The sequence below is a fragment of the Aplidium turbinatum genome, chromosome 9 (genome assembly GCF_918807975.1).
Source record: "Aplidium turbinatum chromosome 9, kaAplTurb1.1, whole genome shotgun sequence".
Classification (NCBI taxonomy): Eukaryota; Metazoa; Chordata; class Ascidiacea; order Aplousobranchia; family Polyclinidae; genus Aplidium; species Aplidium turbinatum.
The window spans coordinates 21,722,528-21,738,669 of NC_137480.1; the positions used below are offsets into that span (position 1 = coordinate 21,722,528).

The 16,142-nt window shown below is 35.8% G+C and overlaps 1 protein-coding gene across 1 annotated transcript; it reads left to right on the forward strand.

Annotated features, from left to right (window-relative positions):
- The first annotated feature begins 667 nt into the window (after positions 1–667).
- LOC145777625 (cytochrome P450 4F2-like) lies at positions 668–14,781 on the forward strand. The gene is made up of 11 exons (XM_082589059.1): positions 668–891; positions 1,266–1,410; positions 2,636–2,768; positions 9,238–9,396; positions 9,537–9,696; positions 10,011–10,139; positions 10,982–11,069; positions 11,887–11,989; positions 13,157–13,367; positions 13,815–13,897; positions 14,303–14,781. The coding sequence occupies exons 1-11, from the start codon at positions 682–684 to the stop codon at positions 14,472–14,474; spliced, it is 1,593 nt and encodes a 530-aa protein (XP_082445185.1). The 5' UTR covers positions 668–681; the 3' UTR covers positions 14,475–14,781.
- Positions 14,782–16,142: the final 1,361 nt, after the last annotated feature.

The window sequence follows — 16,142 nt, forward strand, 5'->3', positions numbered from 1 at the left end:
CCCACCACTGTTAATCAGTTACAAAATTAAAAATGAGACTGAGCAGGAGCTGTAGAGCGACAACAAATAAAACTATAACATTATTATTATTACGTGATACTGAAGCTTTATGTTCCTTGTATAGTGACATCAAAGTTTTCTAGTCACAAGTCACTTCTTGGTGTGGCCCGGGATTCCGGGAAGCACTAATAACTTGAGGTGGTATTCTAGCCCAGCAGCTCAAGCAAAAGCAATGGCAAAGACAAAATTTTTTTTTATAGTTTCATCGTTTGGTATCTGACGCAACGTTTATCGTTTTGTTAGCTGAACAATCGCCACCCGACTGAATTCCCTGAAAAAAGCTACCCCAAAACATTTATTTACATTAAGCATTATACATTATCATCAGTCATTATCAATCATTAACTCCGGGATTCATGAGCAAGCCAGAACAAAATCCGTCATTTTTGCATTGATTCAACGTCTACAGATGTTAAATCAATGCAAAACTGATGGATTTTCCTATCTGAGTAAACACGTCTAGACCTTCATGTTCATTTGATTCTTTTAAAACTGCAAATGGTGACGTCGAAATCAAACAAAACCAACGCAAAAAGTCTCGCATTCTGTTGAATGGCAATCATTGAAGAACCAGACTAATGATTCAAGGTTCAGTCTTGAATTTGAGTTCTTGCAAGAAGCATGCGTTGGTCGTGGTTCGCCAAGCTTGCTAGTTCTGGAAGCGGATATGTGTTCTCCAACTTGTTCGCAGATTGCCTAGTCTCTATAACCCTTTGCATACTGACAGGAAAAGTTCTTATCCCAGCATTGAAAAGCTATCAATTTGCAAAGAGTCTTGACAAGTTGTTTGGCACGGATACAAAGCATTGGTTTTATGGACATGCAAAAAAAGTAAGTGAACCACAAATTCAAATTATATAGTTTCGAGAGAAAGTTTGCTTTCTTGTACCAAAGACAGGAAAGACACAATCAAGAACATTCAAGAAGCTGAAATTTATTGCAATTTTTTAATATTTTCAGATTCCTGATGAGGGCTTAAGTTAAGCCGAAAACGTTAGAGTGTTAAACCATTTGTAAATATGTAAAATATATTGTTATTGTGTCTTGCCTGTCTTTGGTACAAGAACTTCAAAATAGGTTTGAGAAAGGTAAACAGTTCTTGTCTTAATAGGGTAAGCAACAGACTCGTGATTACTTGTACACTTAGACTATATCAGTTATAGGTTTCACCTCTGTATGTGACATCTTGTTGTTGGTTCTTACAGTACGGCTTCACGGGAGAGGGACTCTTTAACCTGTCTCGCATGCATTGGGCCTTTCCAAGCACTTGTAACATATGGATAGGTCCCTTACTTTCTACTGTTCAATGTTATCATCCTGATACAACTATTTCGGTGTTTGGAAGTGAAGGTAAAATAGATGAATTTTAAATACAGTATATTTCTGCCGTATAAATGGGTAACGGTTTTTACTTTAAACTTCTAAACGTTTTATACATTTTACAGTAGCGATTTGGCATATTAGGTGGTGTAACAGTAGGAACTCATTTTCCAATTATATAATGTTGTATGACTCCATACTTAAAGCCTGTTGTTGAAAAACACCAATTACCTCTACCGCCACCGGTACTCATGGTGTAGTAAATGTGGTGGTCAAAGTTGCCGGAGGAATGGCTGCCGAGAAAAAGAAACTGTCCACCCTACTCTTGTTAGCCGGGAAAGCTTAGTATAATGAGAATTTTAATATTTAGATTAACTATGAACATTATCTTTTTTTTTATTCATCACATGCTCATACCTCAACAAAAATTTTTTTCGTTTTTGCAAATCTGTTTTGCTTGCTCAACTACAATCAAGTAGGTAATTTAGCAAGTGTTCTATAAGCACGTTTCATTTTCGCAGCGGATAAAAGATATAAAGATTTAGTCGTATTCACATGAGTAACTAAAAATAGTTTAAGCAGAAGTGATTTGTTAAAGTGTAAAACATTGTCTATGATACCGAGCAGTAGTGTTGACAGGAAGGTCCAGGATGATTTTAGGGACCCAGAACATTTTAAGGTGCTCGCAAACATGAAAAAACCACAGCGTATTCTTTGGGTACAGTAGGTCTTCTTATAAATTTCTTGATATGAGGTCCAAGATTCTCGTTGGTATCGGAGCCAAAATATCCTTTCAATGGCCCTAGTACCAAGTTTTGTAACCTGTTTGTTACCTCTGGTGTCTTTATGTTTTCCACATTTTTGTTTTTATTTTAATTTATAATTATAAAAGAAAACGTCTTTACTGTATTAACAGCTTGCTTTCTACTCTGCTTTGCATTTCGCATTTGAGTTGCAACCGTAGCAAGCAATGTGTCAAAATTTGTAAAATATAAAGTAGCCAAAGATTCAAGTTTTTAGGTCGAAAAGTGGTTGCCCTAGGGCTTAGCTACTACTTTTCATGAAATAACATCTTCCTCTGCACAGACTGCACTTACAGTAGACCATTATACCATAAAATGATAACTTACTTGAAAAGCATCAAACAATTACTTTATTCAAAAAGTTTGCACTCTTCGGTTTTTAGTATTAAACGTTTTTACTAGATTTACATTACTTTGTGAAATCATCTTTAATCTTAAACAATTATTTTTAGCTCCAAAGAATGAACTTGGATATCATTTTGTTCGTCCATGGCTAGGAGATGGACTTTTGACGTCAAAGGGAAAGAAATGGCACAGAAACAGACGTCTTTTGACACCAGCTTTTCATCATAAAATTCTACATTCGTAAGTTATCAGAAAAACCAAAATTAATGTAACTAATTAGCTGTTTATTTTGATTTACCGTGCTAAGAATATTAAAGTATTATAGCATAAACGCTTTCTTAACCAATAGCAATTATTAAATGGCAATAGGTTAACAACGCTATCATTTGCTGGTAACGACTTAAATTAAGTGATACGCGAGAAACAAATCTAGAAATCAAGGAAAGATAATCGTCAAGATTTGCATTTGTTCTTCTTGCCTTGATGAGACAACTTTTCAGGCAGCATCATCCAATTGCTGCAAGCAGTGCACTGCTTCAGGGCTAGGGTCTATGATTCACACCTCCTGTAGATCGGAAAACAATACAGTACATTGCTAGATGATGTGCTGCTTAAGGCTTACCAAAAGTGCACGGTAGTGAGTGAGACAGACGTCATTGAAATATGTTGCTTTTGGAGCAATCAACAACAATATACAAAGACGGTGCAAGTGTGCTCACTGCTCAATCTTCAACCCAAAATGTAATTTTGAAGTAGCTGACCTCAAAAGGTCTGCTAGAACCGGGGCAGCATCGTAAACCCACATTATTGCTCCTGTCAAAAATAACTTCATATAAGTAAACAACTTAGCATGATTACTGGCTAAGATTGCAAAAACAAACTCCATTACAATTTTATTGTATACTGACTTAGATCTGTGCGAACACTGGTCACGTCAAAGTATGAAGAACATGTATGCTGAAAAAATCGTGATTAAAGTGATAGGTAGAAAGTTTTAATTGCGTATAGCCCATATGCAAAAACTTTCGTTTGCGACAAATAGCTTGTATATTGTAGCGATCCATTATTTCATCGTATAAGTTTTCCTGCCGTTTACTAAAGTTTCTGTAATTTTCCATGCAATTGCTCCCAAAGAAAATAGAAAAAAGGGCGCACACAATAAAATGGTTTGTTCGTCCTTTGACGAGAGCTTTATAAAATCGGACGAGCTCTATCACATCAAACCAGCTCAATTAGACAAAGAGCTCTATAAAATCGGACGAGCTCGATCACATCAAACTAGCGCAAGTAGACAAAGAGCTCTATCACATTAAACCAGCTCAATTAGACAAAGAGCTCTATCAAATCGGACTGGCTTACATCAAACCAGCTCAGTTAGACCAGTTCAGCTCTCAGAAAAACATTAAAATGATTGTTTAATTAAAATGTAATAACTCGTGATAATGTTTCACTATCCTGTAATTTCATTATTCTGTACTGTTTAAATTCAAATTGTGTTATAGACCTACAACATTATGCGAACACCTTCTGATAACTTAAAATTATAATTTGAATAACAATTGTGTGGAAATTATTTCATGGAGTCAGATAGCCAAACTAGATAAATTAGATAGATAGAAATTTCATCAGGTAGTTAGACAGCCTTCATCTTAATTCAACTTATAAACAAACTATTCTCATACTTAAGTTCATACTTAAATATAAACTAAACTCATACTTAAATAATTTAAATAAAGATTACCACATTTTATAAATAACCTAAATAAAATGTAACCACATTGGTTACCCCGCACGTAAGTAGGTTTTTAAAAATAAAAGTAAGTTTAACAAGATAACCAAAATATGGAGACTCTGGTAAGTACATTATGCTACAAAATTTTTATTTCTACTGTATGTCAAAAATAAAAACAACTCTAGCTCATAATTATCTTTTAAAAACATGTCACCTTTTATCATTTCACGCGTTGGTTTGCCAACAATTTTTCTGCAGTTCATTGCAGACTACTTTTTAAAGCACCCTGCCGGCAATTTATTGCTTGTTAAACGTAACTGATTTTTGTTGTTGTTCGCTCAATGGAAGTAATGAAGCGAATTGTTCCGCGGCAGACAGCCCACTCAGCAGCCGATGTCGACAATTTATTTAATTTTATGCCGAAACGCCAATTGCCAATGTAATGTTTTTAAACGTTGCTTAGATAAAGCCTACTAATTACCAACAAGTTGCCGTTGCAGGGAAACATAATTATATAATTTTTGTAGAATAATCGCAGTTTCAAACGTAACTTAAATACTTAGCTCATTTTAATATATTTTTTTATTTTTGCCTTAACCTAAACATGCAACTAGCATGTGAGATTACGAGGTTCGAGCCTCAATCTCACTTTTTATACAGACGTACACGTGCAGGCACAGCTCTGCAAAGCGTTATGGTGTCGCTTCCAAGCAACCATCCGTGAGTTTGTGCGTCTTTTTACTCCGACAAGGAAAACTCCAAATAGGAGAAATCATTGTGAAGACTTTGCTTCACAACTTTGCCACCCTTATGTTCTCAGCTGAAGCATCAGTTTGTATAACTCTGTGGCGCAAAGACAGGGGAAATTATGCGAAGCCACCCAAAGAGGTTGTAGTTTTCGTGTGCCCCAATTTTTTTTAAATATTACTAGGAGCTAACATGATTTAAGAAACGTTGTTTCTGTTTTTTGTTTGCATTGCACTACTGTCTATGCACAGTTTTTTTTTACCCTGTAATGGAACATTTTGTGTAAGCTTGCTTGGCATTTGGACATATATTTTCTTTTGTCTCTTGAGAAGGCAGAATCGCTGTCACGTGTGCTGGTGCTGAGATCGACAAAACAGCACTATCCATCACACTTAAACTTTTACTATCCATTGATGACATCACTCGCATCGACTCAACTGACACTATATAATTTCTTCCATTTGTAATTTTGTATCGAAATATGGCTGATCAACGTTGGATAACCGTTTTGTAGCATATCGCTGAAAATCTTCAAGACAACCCATACGGTTGACGTGGCAAATCTTAGTGTTCACGTTGGGTGAACAGTTTTCGATGTTTTATTGTGTTACTGTATAACGTTTTTTCTTAACAGTGCTATTATCCCCACAAATGATGTCACACGCTGTGAACAACAGTGATGGACCTTCGAACCCCAGAAATGTAGCTAAACAACAACCTCATCAATCAGTGACGTCATCCGGCGAACAGTCGACGGGCAGCTCATGTGATTAAAAGCTGCAAAACCTTGCGTTTACGTTGTATTTTAATATTGTAATTACGTAACTTTTTACTGTAGTGTTTGTGTATTTTTAACAGCGCCAAGCTGTTGTGTTGAGACGAATGGTCTTAAGGATTGTCCACTCCAGCATTCGTCCATTTGTTTATTTTGAAGTCTGCAGACTCGCAGCAATTTAGGTTATTTTTGTTTGTTCTAAATACATGTGACTGTTTAATCATCCTATGTAGTTCTTTGCAGGACAGTACAGCGTCTTCCAGTATAGCCATCTCAAGTACGCCTACTTCGGAAAGAGATGCATCTCAGCCAATTGGCAATTCTTTTTCAAGTCTCTTGTAAGCTACAAGCTGGCCAACCTGCTTTTCAAAAGCTCTTGCCTATACACTGTAGGTTATATAGCTTCATCGCAAGAAAAATGCAAACATTGCATTAATACGAAATCGTTGTCTTTTTCTCCAACTGTCTGCATTTTTTCCAATGCAGACCTAGTGGTTGTCAATTTCAACCTTTCTCTTTGTATAAGTTGTTTGCTCAACGTTTTTGGTTTTATTGTGTATGGTTGAGTATGACTGCAAGTCTGCAACTGAGCGTGTGGCATGCAAATGCACATATCTAATGGTTGGCACGGCATGTTACTAACCTATTTAACCTATGTTGGGAAAGCATGCATATGCCCACGAAACATTACTTTCCATACTGCATGAAACAACCGCATGGTTTTGACTCATGTACTGTATCTTTTTTTATTTTCTGTGTTTTATTTGCAGTTGCTGAACGTCTGTTCAAACTTATGAACATTTACGATTTTGTGAATGGTATTTAGACCTGTCGATGCCTATGTTCTTTTGTTTTAATTAGTTTGTTCGCCTTTCAAATCGTATCTTTACATGTTGTAGCCTACAGGTCAACTTATAAACCAAGTCGCTAAATATTTTAAAGTTGAACTTGTAATCAATTTGCTTTGCCTTTTTCAGAAATCTTACATCACATTCATGAACACCAGAAGGACGTGATTATGCGTACTGCCGCCTGAAACAAAAAAAATGCTCCAGAGCCACCTGCACTCGACTCTCTAGCGCCTCTCATGGAATACAAAAAGCCAAATGCCAACAATTAAATGCTACGACTACGTCAATGATCTCCAACTGCGATGATCTCTAGCAAACAAAAAGGAGACAAGGCTGCTGCTGCATTTGCATCAACTCAATCGGCATGGTCTGCTTTTCAACAGAAAGAGCCAGACAAACAATGAATGCCTGCTACGGTTTTCAACGGCGCTTACAAAACAATTAATGTTTCTACGAGGTGGACTTTTCAACACAGCACAAACTCAGACATTCCTTTGCGGAAGGCGGTGGAACCACGCAGAATCACTTCGCGACACGATATCACAAACACAACACCACATTATTATCATAAACACTAAACATACCTATTTCACACTATGTCTGTTACAATTGTGTTAACGTTTTAACTCCTTAAATTTGAGCTAAACTTGGTACCCATGGTTCCAATTTAGCCCAAATTTGGGGGGGTCTCTGTAGCGATCCATTATTTCATCGTATAAGTTTTCCTGCCGTTTACTAAAGTTTCTGTAATTTTCCATGCAATTGCTCCCAAAGAAAATAGAAAAAAGGGCGCACACAATAAAATGGTTTGTTCGTCCTTTGACGAGAGCTTTATAAAATCGGACGAGCTCTATCACATCAAACCAGCTCAATTAGACAAAGAGCTCTATAAAATCGGACGAGCTCGATCACATCAAACTAGCGCAAGTAGACAAAGAGCTCTATCACATTAAACCAGCTCAATTAGACAAAGAGCTCTATCAAATCGGACTGGCTTACATCAAACCAGCTCAGTTAGACCAGTTCAGCTCTCAGAAAAACATTAAAATGATTGTTTAATTAAAATGTAATAACTCGTGATAATGTTTCACTATCCTGTAATTTCATTATTCTGTACTGTTTAAATTCAAATTGTGTTATAGACCTACAACATTATGCGAACACCTTCTGATAACTTAAAATTATAATTTGAATAACAATTGTGTGGAAATTATTTCATGGAGTCAGATAGCCAAACTAGATAAATTAGATAGATAGAAATTTCATCAGGTAGTTAGACAGCCTTCATCTTAATTCAACTTATAAACAAATCATTCTCATACTTAAACTTATACGTCATAAATAACCTAAATTATAAATATAAACCATCCTTACACTTAAATATAATAATAATAAAATGTAACCACAATATGTCTTTGCGAAGTAGTTAAAACTATTCACTTCAGACATATATGAAAGAAGCAGAGATCTAACCAGGCCTATACTCGCTATACAAAGCTCGCTTGAAAACGTTCTACTTCAATGAACATTATGACTGAAATTACCGTATTAATTATCACCGTTGTCATGTACAGCGCCCAGGAGCATAGTTTGACTGTGGATGTGGCGCTATATAAATATTGTTATTATTATAAAAGTAATTTGCGTTCTTCTGGTGACTATTTACTAGGTTACCTCCTGATGTTAAAGATGATAACTAGCTTTTGTATTTCCGACGTTTCGTCAGTCAGCACGACTGACTTTATCAAGGTGGCTAAAACAGGTTAACACAACCTGTTCAGCAACGATGGCACAACACAAAAACGTACTGATAAAATGAATAAAGTAAGCAGCAAGAATCAGAATTAAAACACGCAACAAGACACCTAGAGGTTAAACTGAATGCAGTGAATGCCTAAAACCAGTAGGCTGCTTTCCAACAGCGTAAATTTATCTATCTATTGGGCCACCGTCAAGAAACATTGAAAAGTCATCAGACAAGACAGAAACCAAGGGAATTGGCAATAACAATGATAGAGAAGACGCACTGAGAATGGAAAAGGTGAAGTTAAAGTTAAAGTAATTATCATCTTTAACAAAAATTACTTTAACTTTAACTTCACCTTTTCCATTCTCAGTGCGTCTTCTCTATCATTGTTATTGCCAATTCCCTTGGTTTCTGTCTTGTCTGATGACTTTTCAATGTTTCTTGACGGTGGCCCAATAGATAGATAAATTTACGCTGTTGGAAAGCAGCCTACTGGTTTTAGGCATTCACTGCATTCAGTTTAACCTCTAGGTGTCTTGTTGCGTGTTTTAATTCTGATTCTTGCTGCTTACTTTATTCATTTTATCAGTACGTTTTTGTGTTGTGCCATCGTTGCTGAACAGGTTGTGTTAACCTGTTTTAGCCACCTTGATAAAGTCAGTCGTGCTGACTGACGAAACGTCGGAAATACAAAAGCTAGTTATCATCTTTAACATCAGGAGGTAACCTAGTAAATAGTCACCAGAAGAACGCAAATTACTTTTATTATAAAATGCCTGGTGAACAGTCTCTCTCTGTTTTTATTGTTATTATTATTATTATTATTGTTATACTATAACACACTTTGTTGAATTTAGGTACCTTAAAGAGTTCAATGCATGTGCTCTTGTGCTCGTTGAAAAATGGAAGAAAGAATTAGGAAACCCTGTTGAAGTATCGGAGCCATTGAGCCTTCTGACATTAGACACAATTTTGCAATGTGCCATGTCACAGAAGACTAATTGTCAAAATATAAGGTAAAAATGTGACATCACAATTTAAAGCAAACTAATGTTACACACCTGAATTTCGTTAATTGTTATCACATTAGAAGATCTAAATAGTTTAATTAGTAATTAGTTAAGTAGTAATCTAATTAGTAATCTAATTGATGCAGTGGAAAGCATCCCTACATTGAAGCGATAAGTGAACTCTCAACTCTTCTGACGAAAAGAATTTCATCACCACAATATTTATTGGATTGGGTTTTTTTCAAAACCAATGATGGAAAAAGATTTAAAAGAGCTGCAAATTTTGTGCACTCCTATACTGAGAAGGTAAATTGTGCAACTAATACTATCACTCTTTTTAGGATTGATGATATATTTATAATAATTTCATTTTCATACTGGAGAAAATGTTTTCAATCAAAATATTTTTTTTTCTATTTTATCCGCAAAAATAACCTTTTCAAGCAGACTAACACGGTAAAAGTTGCAGTGACTAAACCATTTCTCGAAAAAAAAAAATCCACTTAAAAAATCCAGTTAGATTGTTGTGCAAATGCCAGTATTTGATGAATGCAAGATAGCAGTAAAAATCCACTTAGTAGATACACTTGTTGATAAACTAAACAAATATACATTCTCAGATTATTAAACAGCGACGGGAAGAAATAAACAAAGAAAAAACGTTGTACGATAAAGAGGATGATGCGCTTCAATTGAAGAAACGGGATGCGAAGTTATTGGATTTTTTAGACGTTTTACTTAAAACAAGGGTCAGTTACTTATTGTATTATTAATTACTTTCAAATATACGCTCAACATTATATACACCGCATCAGGCGCGGATTTATGGAGGGAGCCCAGGGGGCCCGGCCCCCCCCCCAAAATTTTGTGAAAAATTGTGGAAATTGTATGTTTTCGCATCATATGGTTTGATATGCTTCTAAACAGCTGATATTAGTCCCTCGGCATCACAATTGATGAAAATGGTCGTTTTTATTTTATAGCGTATCGTATATGTCGTAGTATCATTGTTCATATCTGTTTAGCCTTTTCTTTCTTTTTAATTGATTTTCAAATTTTCTGGCCCCCCCCGAAAAAAACTCTTAGATTCGCGCCTGCACCGCATCATTTCATTTAAGCAAAATGTAATTAAAATAAGTCTAGCTTATATCTAGTTTCCATATCACGAGGCAAGCAGCTTCTTATCACTTGCAATTTAGGAAATTCTTGTTTCAAAGAAAGCGGTTTGGAAGCTTTTTTGGAAAAGTGCAAACTGCAAACCTGCAAACTATCATTTTACAGCCCCTTCCTAGGCCTACCTTATGGGTAACGACTAGAACATCACACAACTCAGGCGAAAGAGAAAATTGAAAAAAGAAAACTAATCAGGAAAAATGATGGTTTGTGAAAATGAGAGAATTGAAAGTAGTTACTTTTAGCGCCAAAAAACTCGAGAGTGCGATGTTCTATTTCCCGATTAGTTTTATTTTTTCAATTTTCTCTTTCGCCTGAGTTGTGTGATGTTCTAGTCGTTACCTACCTTATGCCAAGTGATATTGTTTTTGTTTTTTGCTTTGACGGTCGAAATTAAAGCATGAATGAATCATTACAGGATGAAGACGGTATGGGTTTGACTGACTGTGAAATTCGTGATGAAGTGGACACCTTCTTATTTGAGGGACATGACACTACTGCCAGCGGTAAGGCAAAAGTACAGGACATCAACTTTCGAAATATGCAAGATATTTTTGTTGATCTGCTGAAATTGATCCGTTGTTGATGATTGAAATTATTCAAAAAGTTTATATTTTCTAATGATTTTGAGAAGTTTGCTTAGTATAACGTAACGAATGTTCTGATTTATTCGCTTTCAATGCAACAGAAAATTTAGAAACGTATGAAAAGACCAAGCTTTTAATTAAATAATAATATCTGTTTGTTTCATTACGTGTCATAAAAATGTTTGATAAAAAATAATTGTAATCAAGCTATCAAACAATCTATGTTTTTCTTATAAAGTAGCGTATTCATGTAGCTTATTCGCCATATTTAAAATACCGCCCACAATAAAACTTAAAAAGGTATGATTCAATTCTTGTTTATTGCTTTTATTATCTAGACAGATAATTATCTCTACCCAAGCTATACTTTTATAACACTACACTAGTTATGGACATGGCTTGAAATAATTTCCCTAATTTTCTTGTAGCTTTAATCGGCCAAACTTTTCCTTTGGTATGTGTGAGAGTACTTCAGCCTTGTTGTGGGATGGCGCAGCGGATAAGGCGTTGGCTTTCCAATTATGCGAACCTGGTTCGACACCCTGCTACTAGTTGTTCCTCTCATCACTACCCAGGGTCTAATAAATTGGATAGGCATAGTTTCTGACGAAAGGGCAGCCGAGAGAAGGGAACAGGCCACCCTACTCTCGTTAGGGCTCAGTGTGATGAACACCTTATCTTCTCATTCTCCAAAGCTCAGTAACTGAACATGGCGCTACCTTTACTTTTACTTCAGGCTTGTCATGGATCATCTACAACTTAGCAAAATATCCTGATCTACAAAAGCGATGCAAGGACGAAGTGTTAGCAGTGGTACGAGACAAAGAAAATGTAGAGTGGTATGATGAGCATTATTATTCTGCTTGATTGGTTTCATTATTCTATGTCATACATCTAGGGCCCGCGCAAGCCTATTTTACGGCCAAGTAAAGCTTCAATTGTTGCGCCCTTTTACATCACATTTAATGAATTTTTCGCTTATCTGAAGCCAAATTGTTGTTCATTGAATTACTGCAGTATACTGTAGATAACAGATTTAGCATACATTATGTAGTATCTTTTCAATTTCATTTTGCATATTATTGTAACTATATTGTAGAATCTAGACTTCTGTTGTTTCAAAACTTTAACTTTTCGCAGTAAATTTAATATCCTGAAATGAATATGAAAACCAATAATGTTCGATTTACAATGCGTTAAAGGCATACTACAGTAAATGAAATTTTCAAACGGGAATTAGGCATTAAAATGCGTAAACTGAACATTCAAGAATACATTTCATAAAAAATTACTGAAAAAAAATGTGTTCAATGGCGCTGGCAAGGCGCAAATCCAATGTTTCATTTATTTTTTATTTTTGCAAAATGACCAAAAAGTGGAAACACTGCTCGAGAATTGCGTCACCAGCGACTAGCAGTAGCATTATCAAAAGTCATTTTGCGCGTTGGGTTGGAAAGCTCAGACGTGCTGCGTTCCAAGAATTTTCACATTGATTCAATGCCTGGACACGTTGAATCCATGTAAAAAATACTGATTACTCCACGCCTTCTGAATTGCATAACTGAAATCGTTTCACATGCCTCTGTGGAGTTTGCCTTCAAAAAACTTGTTTTTTTCCATTTTCATTTTACATTGATTGAAGGCTTGATTACGTTGAATCTATGTAAAAGAGGATGATTCACTGTTTGAAAGATAAGATCTGCCATTTGAAACTCACGCTGTAAAAACTCTTGCCCGATCTGCTGATTGCTAGTCGCCCGTGACGTAGACTGTATAATCGCACGCTTCGCTGCTCACGCCCATTCCCCTGTCGAAAGCTCTGACAAAAGCACGCGCGCAATGGTGGTCAGACCGCAATGGGGCCAGATTTTTTTCAAAATTGTTTTATGGTAGCATGTTAAACACAAAGAACGTGGAAAATCGCCAAGTCAGTTCTTTCCTTTAGTATGACTTTAAGATGGAATTCTTCTTTGGAAAAAGTTAAGAATGCCTTTTTTATGTTTCAGGAAGAATCTTTCAAAGTTAACATATATGACAATGTTCATGAAAGAGAGCATGCGTTTATATCCTCCAGTGCCATCAATTGGTAGGACCTTAGCCAACCCATTACAACTCACTCACAGCAAAATGCCTGAGAAAGTTATGCCTTCTGGCACCAACGCCACTGTGAACATTTTTTGTCAACACCGAAATAGTCATGTCTGGGAAGATCCACTGGTGAGATAATTTTGTTTTTATTTTATTCTTAATTTCAAAGGATCGATGATTATGAAAATAGATAAAGTAATGTGGGTCAGGGATCGAATAACTTTTAACTTTATACTTTGACTTGATTCGAAATAAATTCAGAATGACAATTCGTCTTTGTTGCGCCCCCATCTTATGTAGCTTATATGGAAAAACCTGCACAACACATCACTAATCTCTTTTCTGTTTTAAGATTACGGAAAGGTTAAAAAGTTAAGATGGCAATGCTGCTCTCACAGCGATTGTATAAGCAACCTCAGTTCAATAGTTCAAGCGTTTTGGTTCAATAACATGACTGCTATCACTTCCACCGCAAGAAGACTTATTTTATCTTCCAGTTGAAACAAATTTTAAAGTAAGAACTTATAAATGCGGACTTACAGATTTTGCGCAAACTAATCTACTCAATACACTCAGGTGTTCGATCCAGAGAGATTTACAAACGACAACATAGCGAAGCGTTCTGCCCATGCATACATCCCATTTTCTGCTGGGTCAAGGTACTGTATTTCCTTTACCTCATACATGCCAAATGTAGTCTAAATTAACATGTTTTACTGCGTTAAACTGTATTAGACCTCAGATTTGTTTGTTTCACAGCATATCGTAAGATTAAAGTGGGTATATACAGTGCTAATGCTGTCAAGGAAAGAATACCGAAGAAATACATTAACATCCGATTTTAAAACATAAAATTTTTAAACTTAAACATACAGATCTAGAAGCAGAAGACTGGTTCAAAATCATAAACGATAATTTGATCTTAACTTTGTAGCCCAGCAATGCATTTTATTTTATCAAAGAAAATTTAAACTACTTATTGAGGTACACAAGTTATGATTTGTTATTAAAATTATAAAGTGCTGTACAGATAAATAGAAAATTAGTTTCTGTTTGCATTGCAGAAACTGTATTGGACAAAATTTTGCTATGAGTGAAATGAAGGTTGTGCTTTCACAATTATTGCGGCGTTTTCGCTTCTACCTGGACGAGAACACCCCAGAACCTATCCTCGCTCTTCGTCTTGTATTGAAAAGCGAAAGTGGAATATTTGTAAAGTTCAAAGAAGAAAATTGAAACATGGTTGTTTACCCATGTATATTGCAAATACATACATGAAAAATCACATTGACCAGACCATAGCCGAAGTAGCCTAATAATGTTTAAATCTAAAGTTAAAGGTGCAATGCTGCAATTAATCAAAAATGACCCATATTGTGGAAAACTGAAAAATAAATAATGAATGAGTTGTCTCCAGATTGATGTGTTCTTGTATAAACTCTAACAATGTAGCATACTGTAGATTTACTGGTTTGGCTGATTTAAAATAATCATTTCAAATGATGATCAACAATAAAACATCCGATGGATGCAGCGTAAGCTATGAAATGTCGAGTTTTTGTAACAGTATTGTCACATTTTTTATTTCAAATTGCCAAAAAACGCTGTACCAACTAAATATAATATGGGTAGGCCTTTAACATAAGTAAACTCCCCAACTACGGGGTCGGAAGCGGTAAATAGGTCTTAGGCTACGTGATTTAAGCTGTAGATCGAGCTTCTGTAGCAGTATTTTAATCATTTTTTTTTCATTTCAAACTGCCAAAAAACACCAAACAAGCCAAAGTGAGTAGGTTCCTAAATAGCCGTGGACCTCTCCCGCCCGCAATTTTTTTCCCACGAACTTTTTGTCTCATTTACATATTTCGGTAAATATAGTCATTATTGGTTACCGCATGCGGTAAATTTTTCTGTCGGATACTTCGCATAGAGTTTGTAATAATACCATATGAATGCAAACGTTCTATTGTCGGCGTGTTTAGTTCAGTGGTTTCACCTTATGCCTTATGTTCGTGAGAACAACGGTTCGTTCCCCATCGAAGTCGATATTTTTTCTTTAAATTAATTTTTGCGGTGCACAAAAGCATTTCAAAAAAAGTAAGGTTAGGATTAATGGGTTAAGGTTAAATCTTAGGGTTAGAGTTAATTCTTAATCAATTCAGAAAATGTTACTTTTAGAGTGACCAGAATCAATTTCTTTTCTCAACTTTTCAAAACTTGACTAGACTAGATGTGTCGCCAGGCTACGTTTTTTTTTTCAAGTTCAATGTTTAGATTTGTACCATGAAGGGCGAAAATTGGCTGATGACTTTGAAAACAGCGCGAAAAATACGAATTCGTAAAAACAGTTACGCGCACCTCGCGGTAACTGGAAATCATATACCCAGGGATATCTAAAACTCCTATAGGTAGTTAAAGATATCTCTGATCTTACCTTAGACAGAAACAACCTAAATTTACCTCAATTAGAGACACAGAGTCACTAACAAAAATACCTACAGGGTCACAGAAAATACTTGAATAACAGTACAGATTGTGTTCGTGTAAGTCAGGTAATAATGAGGTGATATCGTAAGTCTGATAAAAAATGAATCATGGGCCATGTCGCTAAAAGACTAATGCAACTCAAAGTTAAATGAAAAGCCACGACGATTAGATGACTTGGTATCCTTGCAGCTTCACAAGGATAGAGCACTACGTTTGCGTTGGTACTATCCTTCGGTAGGCTACTATCTCTTTTTATGGAAATGGTGTAGCTATCGTTATAATCGCGATCACCTATGGCCAAACTTTCTATCTCCTATGATTATGTTTTGGTTCTCCACTTCCCATGTTAGAATTTTTTATGCTCATGGTTTCGATTTCTTTTGGCCAAGTTTTGAATCGTTTATGCTCATGCATTGT

Excerpts from the sequence above, each read along its gene's own strand:
- LOC145777625 (XM_082589059.1), top strand. The coding sequence starts at position 682 with ATGCGTTGGTCGTGGTTCGCCAAGCTTGCTAGTTCTGGAAGCGGATAT. Across the intron at positions 892-1,265 it reads TTTATGGACATGCAAAAAAA|TACGGCTTCACGGGAGAGGG; the intron begins GTAAGTGAACCA and ends TGGTTCTTACAG. Across the intron at positions 2,769-9,237 it reads CATCATAAAATTCTACATTC|GTACCTTAAAGAGTTCAATG; the intron begins GTAAGTTATCAG and ends TGTTGAATTTAG.